This window comes from Camelus bactrianus, chromosome 7, assembly GCF_048773025.1.
Source record: "Camelus bactrianus isolate YW-2024 breed Bactrian camel chromosome 7, ASM4877302v1, whole genome shotgun sequence".
NCBI lineage: Eukaryota > Metazoa > Chordata > Mammalia > Artiodactyla > Camelidae > Camelus > Camelus bactrianus.
Genome location: NC_133545.1, coordinates 44025663 through 44051683, shown reverse-complemented (window position 1 = coordinate 44051683; position 26021 = coordinate 44025663). Strand labels below are relative to the sequence as shown.

Sequence of the window (26021 nt, the reverse complement as noted above, 5' to 3'; positions counted from 1 at the left end):
GCCCCTAACATTTTCATTTAGTTAGCACTGAAGTACAGTGACTTTTGAAAAGCTTATTTTAATTTTTATGAATACTTAACTTATATAACTTTGTGGAAATAAATTTTATATTTCAATTTATAAAGCACTAACTTTTTCCTTTCATACACAAATCCTAAGCAAATTTACTTTGGATATTTATCCTTCAAAATAACCACAATTCAGGAATACAAGTGAATACCTAGCAAATAGGGCAGCATAGGGTTTAATTTTTTTAATTACACAAATTGATCAGCCAAACAAGTCAATATAGTAATACCAACACAGAATAACATGAAAACCCTAAGTGGTGAAACCCTACACCAAGGTGCCAAAAACAGCTTTAAACTATTCGTGTATTAGACATTAATGCCTGGGGACAAAAAGCCTCCCTCCTGTAACTAGAGCTACCTGCACATAGGGAAACTGAGTTCCCTGGCAGTAAAGCCAGCCTGGAGGGATGGCCCCACATCTGGAAGATCGACAGCTCACACACACAAAACGCAAACTTGCTCAAACGTGGAAACACACAAAAGCCCAAGCTAACATTAAGAAAAGTCTGCCCATCAATAATCTAACAAAAAATAAATAAATAAATAAATAAACCAAAATACGGATTAATAGGCAAAGATAGCCTTTTGATAAAAAGATCAGAGTTTGAAAATGAACTAGTCCTAGAAATGGCATTTGAAATGAAAACTCAAGGATATTAACAGTAAACAGGAAAGTTAATTTTCTGAAGATAACTTTTTAGTCTAATTTTAGAACTGAAAGAATCAAGGTTGTCAGATGTAGTACCACAAATCGAAATATTCTTTTGCTCCAGAAACACAGCATATGTATCTTTATCATTTTAAATTGGGCCTAAGAGTTTCAAACCCTAGATTTTGCTAGTAAAATGCTGACCAGTTTTGTACAATGGCCCCTTTTTAAACGTTGATAGGCTTTTTACAAGCACACCTCAGATGTCATGTTCTAAATAGAGCTCCAAGGCACATGAGAAATATAAAATGCTACAGAACCAATTTACTTGTAGGTTTTTGAAACTCCAATTATCACTGGCTCACTTTGAGTACCTGCTCTTAGACTCTGCATTCTTCCTCAAACCCTGAAAACACAATAAAATAGGATCAACTGGGCAAGAAAAGAGGCACACAGTGCAGAGCTGGGACTCATCACAGTAACTGAAATTTAAACACTTTTAAGTATAGAAGGTAATTTGCTGCATTGTAACCAAAGGTCAATGAGCGCAGCTTTCATCAGCCAGTTTAATCTCATTTCCATTGGCTAGTTTCTTGACAATTATCACTTCACACAAAACTCAATGGGCTTGCATACAAACTGAAGCTGTGGAAATCTCACACCATGATTTTAGTTTAAGCTCCCTATTCACAAATTAAGATAAACCGAGATTGACTAAACCAGTTTTTGCGGGTTCAGTGGTCTTGACAAAATATGCCATGTTTTACCATGAGTTGAAAGGAATAGGTGGAGTGTTGAGAAAACTTTGGTTTTAGAAACTATACATTTTATTGTGGGGAACAAAGCTGTTAGGTGTCTGACCCATTACTGAAACATCAGTCTTCAGTTTATGTGAACAAGATATGGATCTAAATTGAGAACCAACTTCATCAAAGGGTTAGGGGCAGGGGAAGACAAATTGTCTCCAAGTATTTGTTGTGGGGTTTAAAGTCACAAACCTCGAGACCAATAGAACTGGACACTTAGGAACGATCAGTAATGTTTTACTCACTTACCTGACAGTTTGTATGTTTAAGTCTTTAACCTCTTGAAAGTACTTTCGTCTAGGCATCACTTACCCTCCTGAGTTCACCGTGAATTGGCCCAAATTAACATTCCATTTTGAATTGCTTAAAATAGTCTTACCTTCCTCAGCTACAGAAAATACTTACTCTTGGAATTGTTCATAAAATAACATCAGCTGAAAAATCAAAATCTGGTTCAACAACCAGATGGAGCTTATCCTTTCCCCATTAAAACCTTATTCCTTTTGGTAGCCATCAACAGGACATGTTGGAATATCCTCACAGGTGAAATAAAATCTATTATATGTGATCTCCAAGCAATGTAGACTGAACAAAAACATCTGGGTGTTTGGGTTCCATTTCAAGGCTAGCTCCACACCAGCACTGACCTTTAGAATACAGGAAGTCAGACCAACTTCTAAAATTCCCAACTCACAACAGTCACCCTATGGAGTAATATTTTTAACAATTATTTTTCATTTACTTTTACTTTAAATAGCTGGAATCATTTCCCCCCTTCCCCATCATCTTCAAAGATCTGAATATATTCCTTTATTTGCAGTAACAGCAGTGTTGCATTAAGATCATATTCTGTGTATCACCCGAGAACATCATTTCCATAAAGACTGATTGTAATAAAAATAAGCCAAAATGCACATGTACTTTAGGTATAGTGTTTTCTACCTTCTGCAAAGGCGCACGCCCACACAGAATTAACAAGCTTTCATTCCTAGGGAACTGAAACATGATTCTTTCAAAAGCTTCCCTCAATTGGCTCTCAGTGCTTTTCAATATTTGACCCAAACAGGAGTTATAATCAAAGTTTAGACCAACTGACGTATTCATCCACCTAACTGGGCTACTGAAAACCACATAGAACCCGTTTCAAAACCTTTCACAAGAACAAATTCCAGGTACGGGAACCAGCCCCCATGATGACACGCAATGCTTGTCTTTTGGATCATATAAAAACCTCCCCTTCCCTACACCATGACAAGACAGCAACTTTCACACCCTGGTTGTATTTTGAAGATTCTTTTGTCGCTTCAACTATGGGTGAAGGAAATAGCACCAACCTGCCAGTCCTGTCAGTAGGCCACTTCAGATGCAATTTTTTCCTAGCCCCAGTCAAGTTTTCTGATTCTTCAACCCTGAGCTTCAGCTAGAATCACACAGCTAAGTTGCAGTTGTTGACCTATGAGTAACAAGTTTACCATGCTCTACGCTACTCTTAAGTATTGGGGTAAATGTGTTAATGCAGCAGTAAAGGGTTAAGTCCAAGATAAAAACCGTTAAAATTCTTCAAAGTATTTCCTTTTAGAACAAAAATTTCCTTAAACCTCAATTTCTAAAATTAGCAGCTCAACACACAACATACACAAAATTATTCAACATCACCTACTATGTGTTTCAATAAACCATTTCAGCCGATCATGTATTAACAGATGTTTCCCCTCATTCGTGCTGGTGTTAAAGGCTATTTTGGCTTGTATTATACCAATTTGATTTGACTTCTTCCAAGTTCAAATTCTTGGTAGAGCTGGACATTTTTAAAACCTTAATTTTTTCCTAGTAAACCCACATCCAAGTTCATAGTTGATAATGGACAGTTACAATTTTAAAACAAAAAAGCTCATCTTCTGTTAGTCATTAGTCTGACTTACCTGTGATAGCCTTTGTTATCAAAACCAAAAGTTAGAACAAGTATGTTTACTATTATTTTTCTGGTTTCTTTCATTGTTTCAGGTTAACATCCAAGTCAGAAAGTTGCTGCTTGCTATTTAATTGTATCCACCATGTCTAACCCTTTAATGACAACCACTTCATACTAAGTGTAAAACAAAAGAGCTAATTTACATTTGTGAAACTAATGACAGATTTTGTTTCAGTGCTCTGCATAGCCACTTAATTTAGACCACTCTAGCTGGTTAAAATCCATGATTTTAAAACCACCACCAGCAATGTTAAACATACAAAGCAAAGCCAGAAATCTGTAGCATTATTCAAACGCTGAATATACAATGTATAAAGAATGCCATTTTATTAGGGACAGCCAATAATGTCCACAATGCTTTTCTCATTTGTCTACCAATATTGAAAGGAAAATGGCAAGATGCATTGCTTTGTGAAACTGCTTTAAAATTCTAGGGGATGGCAATCCTTTAGACAGCTTAATGTTCATAGAACAAGATTCACACATTTTATGTGTAAACATTACACCAAGTATTTGAATACAAAAGTATTTATTTTATAAACTTTATATTTAAAATAGAATTTTAATCTGTCTACTCACAAAACCTAATTTAAAACATGATACATTTTCTCTCTAGCTGATTTGATGTTACTCTTTTACAAACAATGCTCAATTTGTAATTGTTTTATATTAAGAACCTGTACTAAATGAAGTCTGTTATTTTATCAGAAAACATTTCCCTTTAATCTTAAAAGAGTGCTTTTTTAAATGAAGGCACCAACAAGAACTACTTTCAGATGGTACAGAATTTCTTATTTCTTGAAGACTCTGTGGTTGACCACTTCTTCATTAGTTACCTGCAGCAAGACACCTTCCTGCCAAAGGAAAAAAAAAGTATCTGAAGAAGTTTATCATGTTTGTCCAAAGAACCTAAATAACTTCAGTGGTGGTCTTAGGATCAAAGAAGACTCACAGGTGCATACAGTAGAATATGCCCTGGTTATCACATTCCTGAAAAGGCAATAAAGCCAGGCAATCAATTAGACATCTAAGAAAGGAAATTTCAGCAGCCAACCTATATCTCTCCTATAGGGTAGGGGATTGGGAAAGAATTACATTTAAACCCATGTGTTTAGTACTGGATACATACAGGATTTATAATGTAGACACTTTATTCATAAATATAAGTTATCTGAAAATAGATTCAACCATCTTGCCCTACCTTCTCCTTAGCCTGATCCTGGATAAGAATGTAAAGCTAGAACCTTATCAAATAACAGAAGAACAAAATGTTTTTATTTTTAATAAAAACCCCCAGTTCACTCAAAATTCTTGATCCAAGAAATGTGAATACACAAGGGTGTAACGACTGGAAATTGCATGATTTATTGAACTTGCAGCCTAACTTTTACCTACCATTTTACTACCAACACCACTGAAGGAACCAAGAAAAGCTTTATTAATGATCACTTGGCTTGCCTCAGCTGTTGAAATGAAGCACTTTACAGTCTTTGTGGCAGCAGAATATACTTGTCCATGGTTCATATCAATGCTAAAATTCCAGCAGGGAAAAAAATGATATGTTAAGAACCTGAATCTTCATAGAAGGGGAGGGGGATGGGAAAGAAGGAAAAAAAGGGGGGAAAAAACAACCAAAATAATTTAAGTAAACGACAGATTGGAAAACAGGGTTTATAAAATTATTCTCTTGAGTTTATAAATTGTTAAACTCAATTTATAGCTATGTTAAACTACATGAGACCCACTATACTGAAAGACCATTGAAGAGTATTAGTTAATCTTTTGGGGAGGAAAATTAAGAAAGGAAAAGTAAATAAGATCTTACCTAAAGAAGTTTAACTGAAGCTTAGAACTATTTTGCTCTACACCCTCAGCTTTCGTTGGCATCCTTATAAACTACTGTAGTTAAAGCTTTGTAGAAACAGCACAGTTTCTTAAGACTGGCTGAACTTAGTAGTCGCCAAGAGTTCTCTTGTACTAGACCTGTATCCCTGAAGAGTACCTCGCTGGGGTTATTTCCTTTCCTTGCATTGAAGCAGCAGCATCTAAAAGATCTAAAAAGGTGTTTCTCCTTGCAGAGATATCCCTTAAGTTATCTAGGTAATTTAATCCTGATGAATTGCAGACAACACACTTATATCTGACCAGCATTTATCTTATACAAATATAACAACAGCTTTGCAATGGACCTTAATTATACTACCCACTCCTTAACTTATTTAAAATAAAAAGTCTATAATTACACAATTTCCTTTAGAATTATTTTATTAAATCATAAATGTACAACAGCTTCTTAACTCTACACACGCACTTAAATTTTTTTAAAGGAAAAACGTTATGTCTTATTACACCATGATCCTGGCTAATAGCTTTTCAAAACTTTGAGAAAAATCTTAAAAAAGGTTTCACATGTCACCTGAAACTTACAAATTTAACATTATCAAAGAAGGAATGCTTCTACACTCTTACAAAGACCACTAGAAAGAAACAACAATTAAAAAGCTAAGAAACTGTCTCAAAGGCATTTTTTTTTTTTACAATCCTTCCTCCACAGTAAGGTAATGTTATTAAATAATCCAATCCATTCACAAAATGGCTCTCTGCATCTGCTCTGGTGTCTTCTGCCATATCACTGCATATTTATGCATGACTGAGATAAGAGTTTCCTTAACATTGTTATTTCGATAACCTGAAGCTGTTCTGTTACCTCTGGGCTCTCATCCTCTCCTATTTATACAGTGAAGCCTGTTTCAACAGAAGTAAAGAGTAAAAAAAAATAGGTTATGAAATTATCCATCTAACCAGATTTTAAGGAAAGATAACATGATCCTAAAAAGCTTTTAACTCCTGGCAGCTAGGTCTCCCAAGACAATAATAATGTGAAACTTAAAAGCTACTTACCCATGGCAAATAGGAAGAAGCTCAGTATCGGCTTCTCCCTCCATAACCCCCACTTCCTCCACTGCCTCCTGGACCATAATTTCCTAGAATGTTGAAACAAGAGAGAGCAAACTTACTTTAATTTCCCACAATAAGCCTAATTCTATAGCTGATTTTATTTTTATAGCCATACACTACAACAAGCAGATTATTTGACTAGTTAACCTAAGTATTCAGGAGATAAATTATCCAGATTCAGAGATACTACACTTTTGTCCTTTAAACTTGAAAACATTATACTGCTGCTTTTTTAAGGAATCTCTTCCATAATTACCTGAACTTAGATTGGTATTTTGTTTTTAAAAAGTGTACCAAGCATAAGCATAACTGGTCCTCTTAAAAATAACAATGGTTTGAACGAAAGCTCAGATTTACTAAATCTGCTTTCAAAGACAACTCATAAGACTCAAAAATGTGTATCACTTGCAATCCGCTCAGCAATTTAATTTGGCTCTCCCTTAATCAGCCAAAGGGGGAAAACACCCACTGAAAGTAGCTAATCCATTTTGCCACTGAAAATTCCACCTCCACCACAATCCCCCAATATATATTTGTTTGCTGAAATATTTTACCCAAATTTATTCTTAGTAACACTGTGTATTTCATGGGAAGTGTTACACAAGCATAAATTAACAATGTTATCTTCCTTCAAGTCATGGAATACTAATTTTCAAATCATACAAATTTGAAGAATCTAATAAATTACCTCCACCATATGGTCCCCCCATGTTTCTGCTACCACCAAAGTTTCCACTCTTCATTGGACCGTAGTTAGAAGGTTGCTGGTTATAATTTCCAAAATCATTATAATTTCCACTTCCATAATTTCCTATAAAAAATTGGTCATTTTTGCACAATGAACCTCAACACAATCAAATATTAAACCAGTGATACACGTTAAGTATTTAGGACAAATCTCCCATAAAAATAAATCAGAACAAATGGAAAACACCTATCTACAGTTCTACAGTTTTTAAAGGCAACTATTGACAACAATGAAATGAAAAAAACCTCATGTGTTAAAAGTCATTAATTCCAATCCAAATTCCCACATAAAGGTTGCAGGTGAATTACCTCCTCCATAGTTGTCATAACCACCTCCGTAGCCCCCACCCTGGTTGCCATATCCAGGTCCTCCACCACCATATCCTCCTCTTCCTCCTCCATAACCAGGGCTACCTCCAAAATTGCCACCTATTATAAAATAAGCCTTTAAGTAATTACTTAGTATTTTCAATGCCATTTGAACTGTCTTATCAAACTCATTTCCAGCTTTCTGAAACACACATATTTATAAGTAAAATACTTGTTCTATAAAATCTCTAGAATAGCCTCAAGGGCAGATTCTGAATATCTCTCATTGATAAACAGTTGGGGGTGGGGATTACCTACCCATATCCAACTGGATAAAACCTTTAGAAACAAATACCTGTAATGCCACAGACCTCCCCTAATACTAAAGATATTAACGATTCTCTTGAAGATATCTTGAAATATTATTTATATTTTGTGTAAGGTTGCGGGGGGTGGGCAGATAAGGTGTATAGGCTAATGGGACAAAGTAGAAGTGCCACATCTTACTACTGGTCCAAAAGATTATTCCCAACTCGTGTTTCCCTGTGAATTACAATTCTCTCAAATAAAATGCCCACCACCCTTCTCCTGAGTAGAAATGGGGGGGAGGACCAGAAATTAGCAAACTTGCATGTAATTCACAATCTTAAATTGGTAGTTAGTCTCAGATTACTTGCAACAAGCACAAAAACTAATCTTTATCATAAAACCAAATCAGTATTTGGATTTCAAAGCAAAGTTGGAAATAGTGAGATGTAGGAGTAACTTAGTCATGCCCAATGAGTGCAAAACCAGAAGTCAAGTCTATTATTTGGTCAGTTTTTAATGTCCCATTTCCTTCTTAGGACATTGGTCAGCAAGTATCAATCTTTTCTGTACTCCAACAGAACGTACACCTGATACATCACTTGATATTTAACAGTGGCTCACAACCTTAGCTAGACACAGGAGCACGCTTTTTAAAAAGTTCCCTTCAAGACTTATGGGACATTATCCTGGGGGACTTGTAAGAGCTAAGACAACGCAATGCTTACATGTTGATCTTGGTCATATCCACTGTTGTCTACTTTTTCAGAAAAAACACAGGATACAAAATATCACATGTCCAATTGTTTTGCTTGAGAAACAACCAGATATGACGGCATCTTAAAATTTCTCATTTAAAATCTACCCAATTGATTTTGCAAAGTATACTAACACCTACAAGTATACTTTTCTCGAGCTATACAACAGCTAAGATGAAAACTATGAAAAAAAAAACAAATAATTCAACCACCATCAGGTGATCACTTTATAAAAGGTTTTTTTTAAAATAAAGTAGAACATTAAGAAAAATCTCATGTACACTCAAATGGACAACATGCACCAGTATGATTAAATCTAAAGACACATAAACCAAAATGTAGAAGAAACTGACCTCCAGGTCCTCCTCCATACCCATTATAGCCATCCCCAAATCCACGACCACTTCCATATCCATCTGTTAGGGACAGGAAAAGAAGATAATGATTATTTTACCGTGATTCAGGCTACTCATTTTTTACCCTCCTTTCGCCACCACCTTATGCTGTAGCACGTGTTACTCGCTTATTCTTAAAAAACAAACATTACTAACGGGTAGTTAAACCTCATCAGGGTAACTGCCTGATTTGGGGGCTTTGAACTTGCAAGCCTCATCTTAAAATATTCCATTTATTAATACATAGGAATGACACTGGAAAGGGGCAGTGATTTTCCTGTTGGCACTTCACTACAGTAATTAACATACATAAACTGTAAACCACAAAACTTAAAAAATATAAACCTTTTTTTCAAGTCTACAGGTGAAGGCTCTACAGGATTTCCGCCCACTACTCAGGAACATCTCATAAATGAGATGGTTGCAATGTCTTTTTAACTTTTAGACCACAAAAGCATCTCTACATTTGACCTTGATTAGTTACAAAACTAGGTAAGTAATCTCTTGCGCCTAACTGAATCAGAATATCCCACCAGAAGAGAGCCTACTGTAAAAAGTTTTAAGGATAACTTTTAAAAATTAGATTGGATTTCTCCAATAAAAACTTACTTACTGCTTTCAAGCACATTCACCCTTCTAAACTTAGAAAGAAGGTGGACTGACTTACCAGATCCTCCTCTAAAGTTACTTCCTGGTCCTGGTCCAAAATTTCCACCACCACCACGAGAATCTCCAAAACCAAAGTTGCCTACAATAAATACTCTGGTTAGTAACCAACACTGACACAGATGAATCTTAAGAATAAATGAAACTGAAGTTACCTCCTCTTCCACTTCTAGAACTTTGGACTTCCTGCATTTCTTGTCTAGACAAAGCCTTTCGCACTTCTGCATTATGACCATTGATGGTATGGTATTTCTGCACTGGAATGAAAAGTTCAGATTCCATGAATTCCCCATTCTATGCCGGCCAACTTAAAAGTTTACTTTTTACTTAAAACTTACTTGTGAGAGACCCACAACACTTAACATTTATAAGACACTTACACACAATCTTATCCACAGGATCATGGTCATCAAAAGTAACAAATCCAAAGCCTCTTTTCTTCCCAGACTGCCTGTCAGTAATTATCTCAATGGTATCAATTTTCCCATATTCTTCAAAGTAATCTCTAAGATGATGTTCCTCAGTATCTTCTTTAATTCCACCAACAAACAGCTTCTTCACAGTTACATGAGCCCCAGGCTTTCCAGATTCCTGAAAGAGAAAAAAAGTCACCCTGACAGAAGAACCCACAAACACAGATGGCTTCTACCTGTGATCAAATACTAAGTAAGGCAACAGCTTATAAGAGCCTAGTCTTTGAAATAAGCTAGTCTTGAAAACTAAAAATACACAAACCCAACAAAGCTTTTGTAACTGAAAAACTCAGAGCTGAATACAAATAACTTTCAAAATTAACTTTCTAAACAGAATTTTCCTCAAATTACTTACTGTACAGTATGTATTTGCTCACCTCTCTTGCAACAGCACGTTTTGGCTCAACCACTCTCCCATCAATTGAATGAGGTCTTGCAGCCATGGCAGCATCAACCTCAGCCATGGATGAAAAAGTTACAAAACCAAATCCTCTTGATCTTTTGCTTGCAGGATCCCTCATTACCTTTAAATCCAAAGGGGTATGGTTACCATTTAATCTCAATACTTCACAGCATTTTAATATAATGAACATATTTAAAAGTGATTTTCTCCACCATTCACTTAACATCTTAAAACAGAGAAGCCCAACAGTTGAAGGACCACCCGTAAACACGTTCACATTTAACGTACCACACAGTCTGTAAGTTTTCCCCATTGCTCGTAGTAGTTCCTCAAACTTTCTTCTGTAGTTTCAAAGCTCAAGCCACCAATAAAGAGTTTACGGAATTGTTCCTTTTCTCTCTGCAAAGGAAAACATCATTTCAATTTTTATTTACATTTTCTCTTTGTATGCAGGAAATTAAATTCTTAAATATGAGGTGACCTGCTGGCAGAGTACCTTTTTCCTCTCCAAAGGAACAGTTTCTAAAGTTTTCTGGGGGGGAAAAAAAAAACTTACATCAAATTTAAACCATATGTTAAACTGCATATTAGTTGTGTTACACCAAAAAAATTGCCTCAGCTGAATTACACAAGTTTCAAAGTCATTAATGCTTGATCTAAATTTCCTTGACATTAAATTATTTTAAACAAATCTAATATCATTTAGTTAAAAACACTTTCTGAAGAAAAAGGAGCAAATTCATTCCCTGGTAACTGAAAAGTTAATGGACTCTTACAAAATCTGCATTCAATCCTACATTGTAGAACAGAGAAGTTAACTTTTGAATATTCATTTTAAATATACTTTTAAAACATAAAAAACTGTTAGCTTCTTACTTATGCCCAATACTTGCCATTTTTTTCAGGATTCAGTATTTGAAAAGTGACATTTTCTCTTCAATGCTCCCTCTGGTGGTGATTGTAATGTAACTCAATGTTTTAAAAAATGTTAAGAACCTAGTTATGTTTGCCTACATTACATAGCCACATTGTCCATTAGAGAAAAACTTTAAATGTTCACTATATGTACTAAAATATCCTTAAAGTTTACTTCTGACCAAGGCAGAATGATTTTTGTGACCGTCTAAAGCTTAAAAAGTTTTAATGCAGCCGGGTTTTGGCATTTGGATGACAACACTGATACAATCTTAATTGTTACTGAGCTAAAAAAGCAGTAAAAGACACTATAATCATCTCACTTTTCAAAAACCATAGAAACATTTCAATGATCACTGTGACTACCCAATAGCTACATAGTATTACCACTTACACTTCATGTTGAACTTAGTGGCCTTCTGGCAAATTACACTGTATAAACATTTTTACACGTGAAAAGAAAAACTCTGGGCTGAAATCTCAATCCTTATAAACCAGCGAGTAACTAAACTGCATTCCAGCTCTGCATTTTGCACTCAGTTAAAGGCTGAGTTTCAAGTTACTAGGTTTTCAGTTGACTAAGTTAAAAAGCCAAAAATAATCAAAAACGAAAATTATTCTTAATTTCCTCGACCAACTGCTATAAACAATATAAAAGGAATGATCACATGTAATTTTTGAGACAGCAGGTATTTTATCCCCTGCAAATAACATTACAACTCTCAACCCACAATTATACTGAAGGTTCTCCCTCCATGCATCTATCTTCTCCCAACAGGTCAAAAAATAGATGAGCAATTCAGAGACTCTTTTGCAGTTAACTTTTCAAGATTCTCAATATTTAAAATACATGCCCGAACTAGTTCCTGAGACATTTTTACTCCTCTGACAAATTTTTATAACAATCTGTTAAAACGGTTACATTTAAGTTTTTAAGCAAATTTTACTTACTCCAAATAGTCAATAAAAAGGCCTTTTAAAACCCAAATAAAGAGATTTCAAAGACATCTACAACAAATTTTACAAATCACTAACAAAAGGCAAAAACTCGTTACTTACCTCAGTTTTTTTCCAAACTTACCCGCTGTCCACTATCGATTACAAAGTTATTTAATAAGCGTGCTTAGGGTCAAAGAAAATACCCAGGTAGACCCCCTTCGCTTGACACTTTATGCTTATCAATGTAATCATCAACCATGATTGCAAACATAAATGAGAAAAGCAAGTGACAAAGTTCAAACATAGTGGCCCAGCCTAAAACAGTTTTGTATACAGTAATACACGCATTTAAGGACTGAGCCACGTTTTAACCAGAGTACAATTAAAGTCATCTTTATTTCACTTTCATCATAATTTCTAGCTTATCACTTACAAAGATCCGTGGCCTTGTCGAATAAAGATTAAATTTCCCAGTAAAAACAGTATTTTAAAAAACGAATGCATTTTACGATTCGAAAGGAATCCACGAAAATAAAGGATTCGAACCGGAATACCGGCCCCGTAAAGACCTCTTTACCCATGGCCTCCCACATAGTTGGTAGTAGTCTGATCGCTCCAAATTTTGCTTTTTCATTTCTAAAGTTTCCTACGTTCCAACTGCCTTTTTAATCACCCCAGACCCAGAAAAAAATCGTTACTCAGAAAGGGGGGGGGGGCAGAAAACAAAATGTTTCCTTTATACTATGGCTCGCCTTAAAACCCGGCCCGACTCCCTAAAGCATTTGTTTTACCTCTTCTTAAGCCGTGAGAACCAGTCCCGGAGCCCCCCGCCCCCCCGCCCCCCCCCCCCCCGCCCTTCGGTGTGGCTCCTGAACGCAATGGCGCCATTTCATCGAGGGGACGGGAGCGAGCCTCTAATGAGGTGCGCAGGACTTTAAAGATCCAAGCTCACAAAATACTCGGAATCCACCTCGAAACGGCATGAAAACAGCCCGAAAAGGAAAAAACATAGTTAACCACTCCTACTTTATCTCAAACGGGTCAAACTAGTTGAATTTAGAGAGTTAAAAGGAAAACGCTGCGAGGAAGGAGAGAAACGAAAATGGCGGCCGCCAAATCCGGTTCCCGGGAGGGGGGGAGGGGAAGCTCCGCAGCCTCGCTCGCGAGGACCCGAAGCCCGCCGAAACGCTCAAACGCCGGGACGCCGGGGCCCCCAAACCGGCGTGCTGTGAAAGGGGAGTAAAAATTCCCGCCTCCGCGCCCCACTTTCACTAAAGCAGGGCTGCGTCCGCCATGTGGAAGTTCCCCATCCCCCACCCCCAGCAAAGGGAAATGGCGCCGGGAGGCTGAGGGTGGGGATGGCGCTATACAACCAGGCCTCCGCTAACAACCCCTCCTCAAAAACATCCCGAGACCAACCGCTTCTGAAGTGGCCCCATTTCGCTGCCTCTCTCCCAGAGGCAGGCGGCCGACTTCCAATAAGGCGCCAACGGCCTCGCCATGCCCTTTCCAACAACTCATTGATTTCAAACCCGTTACCTCCATCGCGGACTCAGTCGCTTCAGCCCGATTTCCCGCAGCCGAGCGAGATGAGAGAGATCTCCGCGGACGAACACGAACCGGACTCGTCCTGGCGCTGTAGTGAGAACTGCCGCTGCTCGAGAAACAACACCGCTAGGAGCACCTCCACTCCGGACCCCGCGCTGCTGCTACTGCCGCTAGAGCCGCTGCCGCCGCTTTTCTAGAACCTTCCCCCCGACTAACGCGTCTTCCCCTACGTCAGGCCGTTACGTAAACGCCCTAACCGCCGCCAATGGCGGGAACGCTCTACGCCCTCCTTACGCCAAGTGCGTGCCCCTCCCCGCCTTGCGGGCAACAGTGGTATTAGACGCCACTTGCGTAAAAGGGCTCTGTGAATTGCGGAAGGCTCGAGTCCTGCATATCTGTGTGTCTCGGAATTGGGTCCAGCCCCCGCCTTAGCGCAGGGCAGGTGAGAAACGGTCGCGCAGTTTGAAATTAACGCTGTCGGGAGGAGCTTAATCCTCAACCCGAAGGCCCAGCCCCTCAACCCGGGAGGTGGTCCTTACGGCAACACTGTGATAATCTCCCCTTGGCCCAGGTTCTCCAGGTATAAAAAAAAGTCTGTTGTCTCCTCCTGCGTTTTCCCTCCCCCACCGTCTCCCTCTTGCGCTGAGGACTGACTCGGCCCCTTCCAGAAACACCCGAAGCGACCTGTAGTCCACAAATAATTAACTTAACACTCCACCAACCTAACAGTGGCCAGCGCCTTAAGGGTCGACCTATAGGGTTCAGGAGAGGTCTGAAGAAGGTAGCCGAAAGGGCACTCGTTCTTGGTTCCCGATTTCTCCAGCTCCCCGCCCAAACGTTAGGAGGCACGCAACCCAGGGGCGAGGAAGTGGGCGGAGTCTGGTTTTGGCGCCAGCCGCTACTGCTGCAAAGCAGAAACGCCTCCGCTAAGGAGACTCTTGTCACGGTCCTCGCCCCTCCTCTCTCCCCCCCCTCGTGGGACCACCAGGCGCCACGGCGCGGACGGTAAGTGCCGTTGTCGCCGCCGCCTCCTCCCTCCGCCCTTCTCCACCCGCCCCCTGGACCCGAGCTCCCGGCGGGCACAGCGCGGCCCGCGGTCCCTCCCCCCGCGGGGCGCGCGCCCGTCCCGCCCCTTGCAGCCGCCCGTCGTGGGCGGTGCCACCTGCCCCCCTCCCCCCGGCGGCGGCCCCGCGCGCAGCTCCCCAGCCCCCTCCCCCTCGGATGTGGCTCGAGCTTGAGGCGCGCAGGGCCGGAGACGCCGCAGACTCGGGACGTGGAGCAGCTCGGAGGCGGTGAAGTCTGTGTCTTTCTTTCTCTCTAGCTTTCACTCGGTGGTGTTGCTTAAGATGCCACATGCGCCCCAGAGAAACCCCAGTTCCCCGCTTCCCATCCTTTCCCGCCCGACCCCGAGTCGGGAGCTGGTGGGAAGGAAAGGAGAGGCGAAAGGAGACCCCGCGACAGGCCTGGCCCTGGGCCGGTGCCTGTAGTTGGTTAAGGGGTCGAGACTGTTCTCGACAAGGTTGAGAGCTATGGCGACAGCCGCCTTAATTTAGACAAAGCGTATTTCTTTTCTCCCTTCCCCCATCCCAGACCTAGATGAGGGGCCCACCTCCCCCTCCCGGCCTTGGTGGGCGACTCGGGCCTCCAGGGAGGGCGGTGCATTCTCCCGCATCCGCGAGACCCGATTTCGGGAGACTGCGGCGGGCGCTCCGTTACGTGGCCGCCCCAGGGTTGGGGGAGGCCCGGGCCCCGTGGCGCAGTGCCCTTGAGCCCCCGCGCAGCGGCCTTTGTTTCTCCCCGCGGATGCGCTGACCACGAGGCCCGCGCTCCCGTGTGGGGGGCGGGGGCCGGGCGCTAAGGCCTCGTTAAGCCGGGTAGAGCCTGAGGTTTAAGGGGAGCGGAAGAACGTGCAGAAACAGGTGATTTGTTTTCAGAAGTGGCACAAAATGGGACTGGAGCATCTCGGTGTGTTTTGCCTTTAGTTTTCTAACTAGTGATTGGAAAGAGGGAGGTTTCTAAGACGAAACCGAGTTGTGATTACATAGGCGCTTCTTGGGACTGTTAAAAGATACAGAGGAAAAATTCAAAATAATTTTTTGTTGTGATCCTTTAGGCAATTGTTTGATTTGGAACCAAAATATTTGGCCATTTCTTAAAAATGCTAAATACAGTATAAATGGGATTTGGATTGTAAAAACACTTGTCTACTGTTTATTACCCTATAAAGCTTTCTCGGGTACCAGTTTCCCCAGTAAGGTTTTCTAGATACACGTGGTTACAACACATATATTCTCAGACGTGTATCACTAATTTACGCAGAAATTCAAATCTGCTTCTCTTTGGATTGGTATACATGTTTGATAACGAGCTCCTAGGTGGGGGTTGGAATGCAAACTAAACTTGTTTGCTACCTTTTTTGTGTCTTGCAAACTTCTTTTTTAACTGTCATGCGTTTTTCTAGTAATAGCTCTTCAAGTCTGCAATAAAAAATGGCCTCCAATAAAACTACATTGGTAAGTTAATGAAAACCTAAAAATATGTAAGGATCTAACTCAAACTTTTTTTCCAAAAATTATAACTTTGCATCTCTGTGGTTGAAAAATATACATCCCTACAGTTATTATGGAAAGAGTTAGGGGCAGAGGCAAAACTATTACTTTGAGATACTTATTGATTTGGCTTGTGTCTTAATTCATTTAAGAAACCTATTCTTGGGAGGATATCACAATATGAATTTTACTAAGTGTTTTTATCTTGAAATAAAGATACACCAATGTTAGGTGACATAGAGGAATGTTAACAAGCATAGACACACAGAACAATAAAGCTCTTGTTGATTGGTATACTATTCCTAAATCACTTTACTGAATTCTAAAGAAAGCAAGTATTTTCACTATTGCCCAGGTTAAAGAATGGGTACCTTGCACACTTAGATTGAGACAAGTCATTGAATCTTTCAAATTACTTTGGTCACTATCATATTTCAAGCTTGCTTATTCTAAAATACAGAAGGGCCTTTAAATCATTGCAGTGTGTTGTTGTTGTTGTTTTAATATAATACACAAATTGAAAAAAAAAAATCACACATGTCCACAAAAGAAGACTGGGTCTTTTGAGGAATTAAATTTTTTCTCTCCAGAAGTTTCTTAAACCCACAGTTTGCATTCTTAGGCTTCTTTAAAAGTTCTACAAATACGCATTCGCACAAAATACAAGTGTGTATTCAGCCGTGTTAAGTTATAAGTTTCAGCATAACCACTGGAATAATCACATAAAAATTGTGAAATTCAAAGTTATGGTTCTCACAGTATTTAATTCTAACACATTCTGTTAATTGCAAGTATATAAAGGTGTTAACGTCTAAGTAAAGTAGAACGTTTGGTTTTGGTTTGTATATTCTCCTCTTGGGTTTCAACACTAAAAAGGGCAAATTGGTGATTTTTAATTTGTTCCATCATTAGGTTGCACTTTTTAAGTCAAATATGCTGGGAAACATTGAAATAAGACATAAAAAGCCTGTCTGATGAGTCTCATAAATTATTCCCATCAAAGCCATCAATGGAAAAAGCACAAAGCATCTTCTGTGCTCCCTCAGGATTGAACTGTCCTTCAAATTCCATAATCAGTAAGCCAAAGTGTAGATAATTAAATTGGCTTTACAGTCCCAGTATCCTCAAAGTATTGAATGGGGAAGAACTTAGCTGTCCATGAGGATCCTGGATATAGATAAAGAAAGCAAACAGATTCTTCTAAAACAATTCTTTTGCATATAGTTTTCAGTAGCTAAGATTCCATTTTAAAGTAATTTTGCTAATGAGATAATGTGTACTGTAATTTAAATGGAAAAGTGGGTGGGTTTTCTTTTAAAAAGGAAAAGATGAGCATTTGAAACTAGCTTATGAATGGCATAGTAGTAAATACTGCATTTTTTTCTCTTTCATTTTCTGTTTATTTTTGTCATCTTCTTCTGTTAGCCTCTTTCACGGATATAGTTATTTTGTTTTTCATTTGGGATTGGTATTTAATAAGCTTTTGTCTACAGCAATTTTGCTTTGCTCTTCCCACTACTATGCCTACCTCCTTGTACTGTACAGAGGCAGAAAGCTATTTAACTGAGTGCAGTACCCAAGTATCAACTAATGAAAGTTGTAAGGCCTGACTTGGAGATGATGGTATCCAACAAAATGAGATGTTTCATTTTAAAATGAACATAACGTGTTCCCCCATTAGTCTCTTTTAATTAACCATTTCAGCTTTTTGAAAATTTATCCATTTTCAATCCTTATAACCAGTCTGTTTTGAGTTACCAGAAAATAGGTTGAGCTTGGTATCCTGCTCTCTCAAATAGTGTTCTACCAAAAAAAAAAAAAAAAAAAAAACACCTAGCCTAAAAACTTGTTTAAAGTGAGTTTCATTTGCTATCAGTTTAGATTCTTTCTCTTGAAAAACCAAGAAAGAAGGATTTTTTTCACACTGGAGAATTAAAATGATCCAGTATTTTGTCCTCTTGAAGTGACAACATTCTAGGTTTGTTCCAAGTGGTCAGAAATATTATCTACAAAGATTATGGGAATATGATCTTGTCCTTTTTAACCTATACATGGTCTCCTTGGTTGACCCTGCAATTAATATCAGGATTCTGAACCAGGTTTTCATTCTGTAGTTATCTTTTTTTCTGTATTGTTGAGGCTTTTTTTTTTTTTAACAGTGTTTGTTTGAATTGGGAAAGGGGGTCTTAGTGTTTGAGGGCTGTAGTTTTAATGGGTCTGTGATTCACTTAAAATCTGTCACTGCTAGTTACTCCCCTCTGTATCATTCTCTAACAACTCCTAGTTGTTTGTTGCTGTATTGTAGTTAAAATGAGTGAAAACGCTACTAAATTTGGTCTTGTAGACTATATAAAAATAAGACCAGGAAAAGATAAAAGAGTTCTCCAAATAATGTTTTTAATTTTATTATCTCACTGAAGGATGGTGGGTGATAGGTTTGATCTAAACCCACAGTATCAAGCATTTTTTAAAAAATTTTATTGGTTATCAACTTTTATCTTTTCAAAAGGTGTCTGCCTTAGGATACATAAGTGAAAATTCAGGTGGGGGAGAATATAGCTCAATGGTAGACTGCATGCTTAGCATGCACCAGGTCCTGGGTTCAAGCCCCAGTACCTCCATTAAATAAATAAGTAAATAAATAAGTCTAATTATCTCTCCCCAAAACAAAAAGAAACAAACAAAAATAAAAATTTTGGTGTTGAATGCAACAATAATATAAGGAATTTAGCCTTTAAACTGTACTTAAAAATTTTAAAAGTTTCTTAAATCTCTTTTTTGTTTTAGCAAAAAATGGGAAAGAAACAGAATGGAAAGAGTAAAAAAGTCGAAGAGGCAGAGCCTGAGGAATTTGTGGTGGAAAAAGTGTTGGACCGTCGTGTAGTGAATGGGAAGGTGGAGTATTTCCTGAAGTGGAAGGGATTTACAGAGTAAGAAATCTCAGTGCTTTTATCATACATTTAACTGCACTTAATACTTAAAATTTGTTTAGTCTGAGATGTTTTTATCAGTTTTCCCATAAGTTCTTTAAAGACACCTTTATTTAATCCAGGGTTATCTTGTTTGAGATCTACTTAAAAAGAGCCCAGTGTTTGGCCTACAGTTGTAACCTAGCATGTTTGAGACTGGTTGATTACCTTGGAGAGTCAAATTTATAGAATTATAGAGTGCGGTTTACTTTTTAATGTAGTTGGATACTGTACCAATGAGAATATACCTAATCTACATTATTTCCTTATGTAACAGAGGACATTAAAAAATATTGAAGCTTGCTAATGTATACTGGTTGGTTTTATGCAGAAGTGCTCATAATCCAGGTATCCAGGTCCTACACTTGGTTTACTGTATTGTAATCTCTAAGAAGTAGAGCCTGGGCATTTTTTAAGCTCCCTGGTTCCTCCTGTTCCTTGATAACTAATTGCTCTCATAATCCTACTGTTATGTTAATGCTACTGTTCTGTGAATAACTTACATGCAGAAATTATACTCAAACATGTTTATTGTGTACAATCTACTTGGATTCTTCTGTCTTACACCACAAAAACAGCAAGGCTCCATGGACAGTGACTATTGAAAATGGATAGGTGGAGATGGACAACAATTTTCTGAGCATGGTGGAGATGGAGTATGATAGTCAAATAATTAGGCTTCAAGTATCTCTTACCTACTACTCTCATCATTCACATTTAAAGCTATCTTCATAGCAATTTGGGAATTATGAGTTGAATAGAAGATTCAGGTTTCTCTCTCCTTCTAGGACCCTTAGTTGACCTTAAGTATATAAGTTCATAATTTACCACGAGAAAAAAAAAATTCCTACGTTAAGGAGAATCAAGCAAGATAAATCAGTTATTTTAAATAAGATTTCACCAGTTTGCCAAAGAATTGATTACTTTCATATGGCAAGTTTTTTTCCTTCACATGAGATACTAAAAAATGTTTGTCTCTACATCCTACCCATCAGAACACTAGGAAACTCTTACCTCTTTCTCTGCACAGTTAAGGTCACTAGTATGATTGAGAACCTGCTATGTGAAGTATAATCTATTAGGTAATATATGATAAAAATAACACTGCAGAATGGAGGTTTCACTTCAGTTCTTTTGTCCTCCTCCACCTTCTTAATTTAGGTTTGCCAATTTTGGAGTCTCAGAGTATCAACAGACTAAGTTGTAAACAGAGGTTAACAGCTTCCCAGCCTCTCTAAAATGGTTAATTTCATTCTGTCTAGTTCTATAAAAGTTTTTTGGATCAGAGCACACAAAGTTAGCAAGCTTGTCGCTAGTGTGGGATGACCTTACTTTCACATTTTGTAATTGATATTCATTTTCTTTCCAGCCCTTCTGAAAAACACATGTAAGTGGTCATCTTGGTCTTGTATTATATCAAGGATTGGCAAAACTTTTTCCCCTAAAGAGTCATACAGTAAATACTTTGAGCTTGGTGGGCTGTAGGTTTCTGTCACAGTTGCTTAACTCTGCAAATGTAGTACACAAGCAGCAACAGACAGTACATTAAACAAATGAACATGGCTGTGTTCTAATAGGTAACACTTTGTTTATGGGTCCTAAAGTTCAATTTCATAATGATTTTTATTTTGAAATTTTTCCCAACCAATTAAAAATGTTAAAAACTTTTTTTTTTAATTTTTAAAAAATTTTTGTGGGGGACTAGTTAAGGGGGGTTGTTTTTTACAGAGGTACTGGGATTGAACCTAGGACCTTATGCATGCTAAGCACATACTCTACCACTGAGCTATACCCTCTCCTCCTGTAAAAAAAAAAAATTCTTAGTTTGCCTGCCATACAGAAGGCTGGATGTGACTTGGGTTTCCAACCCATTTTAATGTAATTTTCCAATTTGAGCACCAGCAGAAATTGAAAATGCTGTCTCAACATTTGAGAATGCCTCTGAATTATTATGATTTAAAACATAGTATTGGTGGTCTCAACTCTGGACACAATCTGATAAAGTAAATTGAGGTGAGAACCAGGAATCCACATTTTTTAAAAAAGGCTCTTCCAGAGAAATTCTGAAGTGAGTTGTCTGCATAACTTGGAAAAATATCTCATTATCCTTCTGGAGTCAGGTTCATTAATTACTTGGAGATAATAAAGAAGATTGCCCACTTAGCAGGGACTGTGTAAATACAAAAAAGTGTAAGAGTCTCTCAAAAGAATGTGGGAGGTAGGGAGGAATGGTTAATATCTGCAATGGAACTGGATGATAGTGATGACCATGTTTAATTGAATGAACTTTTTTTTTTAACTGAACACAGTGCTGACAATACTTGGGAACCTGAAGAAAATTTAGATTGTCCAGAGTTAATTGAAGCATTTCTTAATTCTCAAAAAGCTGGTAAAGAAAAAGATGGAACAAAAAGAAAATCTTTATCTGACAGTGAATCTGATGATAGCAAATCAAAGAAGAAAAGAGATGCTGTAAGTATAAAATATTTTTCAGCAGACTCACTTTTTCTAAAAGGATGGCTTGATTTTTAAAATACTTTTTAAAACGCAGGTACTTTTAAAATATCATTTAAAAGCCTTTTAAAAATACTTAATATTTAGGACAGCAAGGATAGGCATGATTTAGCCTACACTGTGTAAATGTTCAGTAAGTGCTTATACCACTTAAAATTGTGCTAGTATTATTTTAGGTAGATTCATAGAATTGTTGTGCTAGTGTTATTTTGGGTAGGTTGATAGATTTGACTTCTGATCAATCTTCTCTGACCTAAGACCAGCCGTCTTGAATATTAACACCGTAAAATTAGATTATTGAAATCCCTTATAATACTATGAAAATTTTACATAGCACGTTTTGATTATAGATCGTTAGTGATACTAACCAAAATTTTGGCATGTGATCCTTAATATTGGCAAACAATATTTTGAAGTATATAATCTTTGATAATAATTTACTAATTTTTTATTGGCATGAATTGATATAGTTGGTTCATTCACTACGTGTGTATTCTGAACCAGTCTTTGCTTCACTGATTTCTCTGTGGCTTTGGGCAAATCACATAACTCCTTGCTTCTACCCTCAACTTCAAAACAGAGTATACTTGCCCTGCCTTCTGGCCTAGCATGGCAATTTGGGGAAAAGCCCTGGGTCAGAATTACATCTAGGCTTGGGGACTAAATATATACAATACATATTTATTGATAAGGACTTTGGATTTTAAATTTTATTGTTTAAAATAGATGCTAAGTACTTTACAGATAGTCCATTAAATCTTCATGACAACTCTATTAAGATTATAGGTATTATCCTCATTTTTACAGATGGGAAACAGAGAGGTTGGCTACAAATTTGGTTCTGGATGCTTTAGCAGCCAAAGCAAAAAGGTAATAATGTTAAAAATCAGTGTATGTAAATTGAAAGTCAACCACATGCTCAATATAAGCACTGTTTAATAACAATAGTTATCCTGTATTGAGCCCTTGTAATGTGCCAAGGAGTGTTTTAAATAACTTAATTAGCATTTCATGTGCTTTGAAATGTATGAAACAGTAATAATTATTCCTATTTTATAGATAATGAACCTGAACTATAAAGATATTAACTTGCCCAAAGCCACACAGCTAGTAAAGGTTAGAGCCATCGTTCTAACCTAGACAGTCTGACTCCGGAGCTTGAGATAATGATGTAAAAGTCTCATAGGGAGAAAGGATTTGTTTTTTGTGCATATATGGTTTTTGGGGGGAGATGTGATAGTTAGATTTATTTGTTTATTAATGGAGAAACTGGGGATTGAACCCAGGACCTTGTGCATGCTTAGCATGCACTCTACCACTGAGCTATATCCTCCCCTAAGGATTTGTTATCTAAGCAGTTCTAAATTTTTTTTTTTTGGCTTCAGGTCCCCTTTACACTCTTAAGAAATAATTGATCCCAGGAACTTTTATTTATATGGATTATAACTATCAATACCAACTGCATTAGAAATTAAAATAGAAATTTATAAAATTTGTATATTCAGCTAAGGACAGAAACCTGTTGCATGTTATTCATAACTTTCTATGAAAAATAACTGAGAAGAGTAGCATTTTACATTTTTGCAAATCTTGTCAATGTCTGACTTAAGACAGTTCTACTTAATATTTGATTTGCAGTGGTACGTTGTTTGGTGGAGGTATGTGAAGACAAAGTCACAGATACATGAAAAGAGATCTTCCAGATAAACAGACACACTGAAAGGTCTTGGGGACCTCCCAGGGGTCCTCAGACCACACTTTTAAGGTTTATACTAAGTATTTTATAAGGTCTCCTGTAATTAAGATTGATACAATTCTAATTAGTCTGAGTTTAAAAGTTTTTACTGTTTTGCTGTTTATACATTGTGTGTGCTTTAAAAAAATTATTTAGACTAATGCCTAGAAGTAATTTGAAATACTAACTTTGAAAAATTTATGATTATGAATTAAGAGTTACCAGGGGAAAAAAAGAGATTAGGTTTTTTCTGTAGTCCCTTAGTTCTGCCTTTTGATGTCTTTGAATGAAGAAAGTTTTGTCTGTTTTCTTATGATTCAGAATATTTTTAGACATCCAGATTTGTTTTTTCTACTTGTAAGGTTAATGGGAATTAGTATGTGTTTTAGTACTATATATGGGCTCTTGCTCTAGTCATTTCTGTTTCGCAATTGGAAGGTTTATTTAAAAGTTATGTATTATGAAAACAAATTGGAAGTTACTATTATTAGTATGCCCTATGGAAAAACATATGGAAACATTTATGTAAATGATCATTCAACTTCCTCTAAACAGGCTGATAAACCAAGAGGCTTTGCCAGAGGTCTTGATCCAGAACGAATAATTGGTGCCACAGATAGCAGTGGAGAATTAATGTTTCTCATGAAATGGTAAGTGTGAGGTGATTGCTGTTATATTTTAAACTAAGAATAAATATTTTTTTAATTTGAATTTTTAAAAAATGTATCTAAGTTTTATAGTTTCTATTGTTAGGTAGAGAGTAATAATCTGCTGATAGGATGATTCTAGTTACTTTTGCTAATGATGTTTTAAAGCAAAGCTTGGCAAACTGTGGCCTGTTTTAGGAAATGAAATTTTATTGGAACACAGCCACAAGTAACCACATAACCCTCTTGAAAGCACTTAAATATTTTCTTGACTGAATTATGATCTCTTAAATGAATGATTATCAGTTGACAAAAAAAGGAGTTTAGACTTTTTGACCGAATATTTTTTTCCTCACAACAGGAAGGATTCAGATGAGGCGGACTTGGTGCTGGCAAAAGAGGCAAATATGAAGTGTCCTCAAATTGTAATTGCTTTTTATGAAGAGAGACTAACTTGGCATTCTTGTCCAGAGGATGAAGCTCAATAATTGTTTGCGTTGCTTTTTATATATATTTATATATATATAAAATCTGGGTCTTGGTTTTTTTGATTTATTAGTGTGAAGAAATAACTATTCTAATGAAAATCAAGTTTGATATGTTCGTTTTGAAGTAGTATTGGGAAGTTGTTGGGGGGGTTTTTTTTGCATTCTATAGCACTGGTTACTTTGAACAAATAAAAGCTTTCTGTAGTTGCTTCCTTTAGCAGAAAAAAAGATTTGATACCATGGTATATTACTTCCTCTGCATTAGGGAACAGCTTTTCTAAATGTTGGGGGAAATCCCCAGTCATTACTCAATCAATTTACATTTAACTCATATGCCTAAGGACCATTCTTGGTTTTTTGTGCATATATACATAAAATACATATGTAAATGGCTTTCTTTTCATTCTTTTTGTTTGTTTGGTTTTAATACATTTACCAAAACAAACAGTATTTCACAACTGTGGATAAGCCCATGTTTCTAGGAGTCCATCATTTTGAGCAATCTAATAAATCACTTCAAGTTAAGATGAAAATTTTTGGAAGTCTTAACTTTTCAAATTAGATAAATAATTTTCTAATTAATTGGACAGTTTAAATAGAATGTAAACGATTTAAATTGGACAGTTTTTTAAAGCAGCCGTATCAGAATCTGTATCCATGTCTGTAGTTATATAAATGCAATTTTATATGCAAAACCCCTGAAAGAAAAGTTTTATCACTACTGACAACCTCCCCATCATCCAAATGAAAAAATTAGACAAATTCTGTTGTGTTTTAATTAGCCAAGCAAGACTTAGTTAAATGGACATTTAAGGGTTCCTTCTGGTGAACCGTTCCTTTACAGGAAATTGAAGTCCCTGTGCTATATTTACTGAAAGCTCGTGATTCATGGAATGTGTAAGACTTGTTCATGGAAACGTAATCAGATGGTTAGAGACGTTGGCAATTTAGGATCTGCAGGAATAAATGAGTGAACAGACTTCTGTAATCTAAACTCTTGACCTGCATGTTTTTTCTTTACTCTAACCCATTCCTTACATTGTAGGCTCAGTCTTCTCAGTATTTGGGCTACTGGTTCAGCAGAAGCCAGGAAAAACAGTAACTTTGTAGTAATCAGAATGTTATTCAACTGTATATTGTTTACTTTATTGTAAATACTGGTGAACAGTGGTCAATAAATAGTTTTATATTCCTCTATGTGATT

General features: G+C 37.4%; 2 protein-coding genes across 11 annotated transcripts; one reads left to right on the top strand and one right to left on the bottom strand.

Annotated features, from left to right (window-relative positions):
* Positions 1-3801: 3801 nt before the first annotated feature.
* On the bottom strand, positions 3802-14137 carry HNRNPA2B1 (heterogeneous nuclear ribonucleoprotein A2/B1). 7 transcript variants are annotated; one of them, XR_836302.3, is made up of 13 exons: positions 13907-14137; positions 11010-11045; positions 10802-10912; positions 10488-10634; positions 10018-10228; positions 9793-9894; positions 9639-9719; positions 8930-8992; positions 7513-7632; positions 7145-7267; positions 6400-6482; positions 4894-5029; positions 3802-4352 (listed from the first exon to the last, which is right to left on the bottom strand). XR_836302.3 is itself a non-coding variant. In XM_010968639.3 (12 exons), exons 1-11 carry the CDS (start codon positions 13910-13912, stop codon positions 6421-6423), a joined length of 1062 nt encoding a protein of 353 aa, XP_010966941.1. In that variant the 5' UTR covers positions 13913-14137; the 3' UTR covers positions 3802-4352; positions 6400-6420. The 7 variants fall into 7 exon arrangements, 1 of the variants encoding a protein (XP_010966941.1); XR_006719633.2 differs by having other exon boundaries at positions 4957-5029; XR_012508152.1 differs by having other exon boundaries at positions 4894-6243; positions 13907-14135.
* Positions 14138-14768: 631 nt separating this feature from the next.
* Positions 14769-26014, top strand: CBX3 (chromobox 3). 4 transcript variants are annotated; one of them, XM_074367329.1, is made up of 7 exons: positions 14769-14920; positions 16377-16428; positions 19252-19394; positions 21743-21905; positions 22755-22817; positions 24238-24332; positions 24691-26014. In XM_074367329.1, the coding sequence occupies exons 2-7, from the start codon at positions 16405-16407 to the stop codon at positions 24815-24817; spliced, it is 615 nt and encodes a 204-aa protein (XP_074223430.1). In that variant the 5' UTR covers positions 14769-14920; positions 16377-16404; the 3' UTR covers positions 24818-26014. The 4 variants fall into 4 exon arrangements, with proteins under 4 accessions (XP_074223430.1, XP_074223429.1, XP_074223431.1 ...); XM_074367328.1 differs by lacking the exon at positions 14769-14920 and adding an exon at positions 15068-15212; XM_074367330.1 differs by lacking the exons at positions 14769-14920; positions 22755-22817 and adding an exon at positions 15072-15212.
* Positions 26015-26021: the final 7 nt, after the last annotated feature.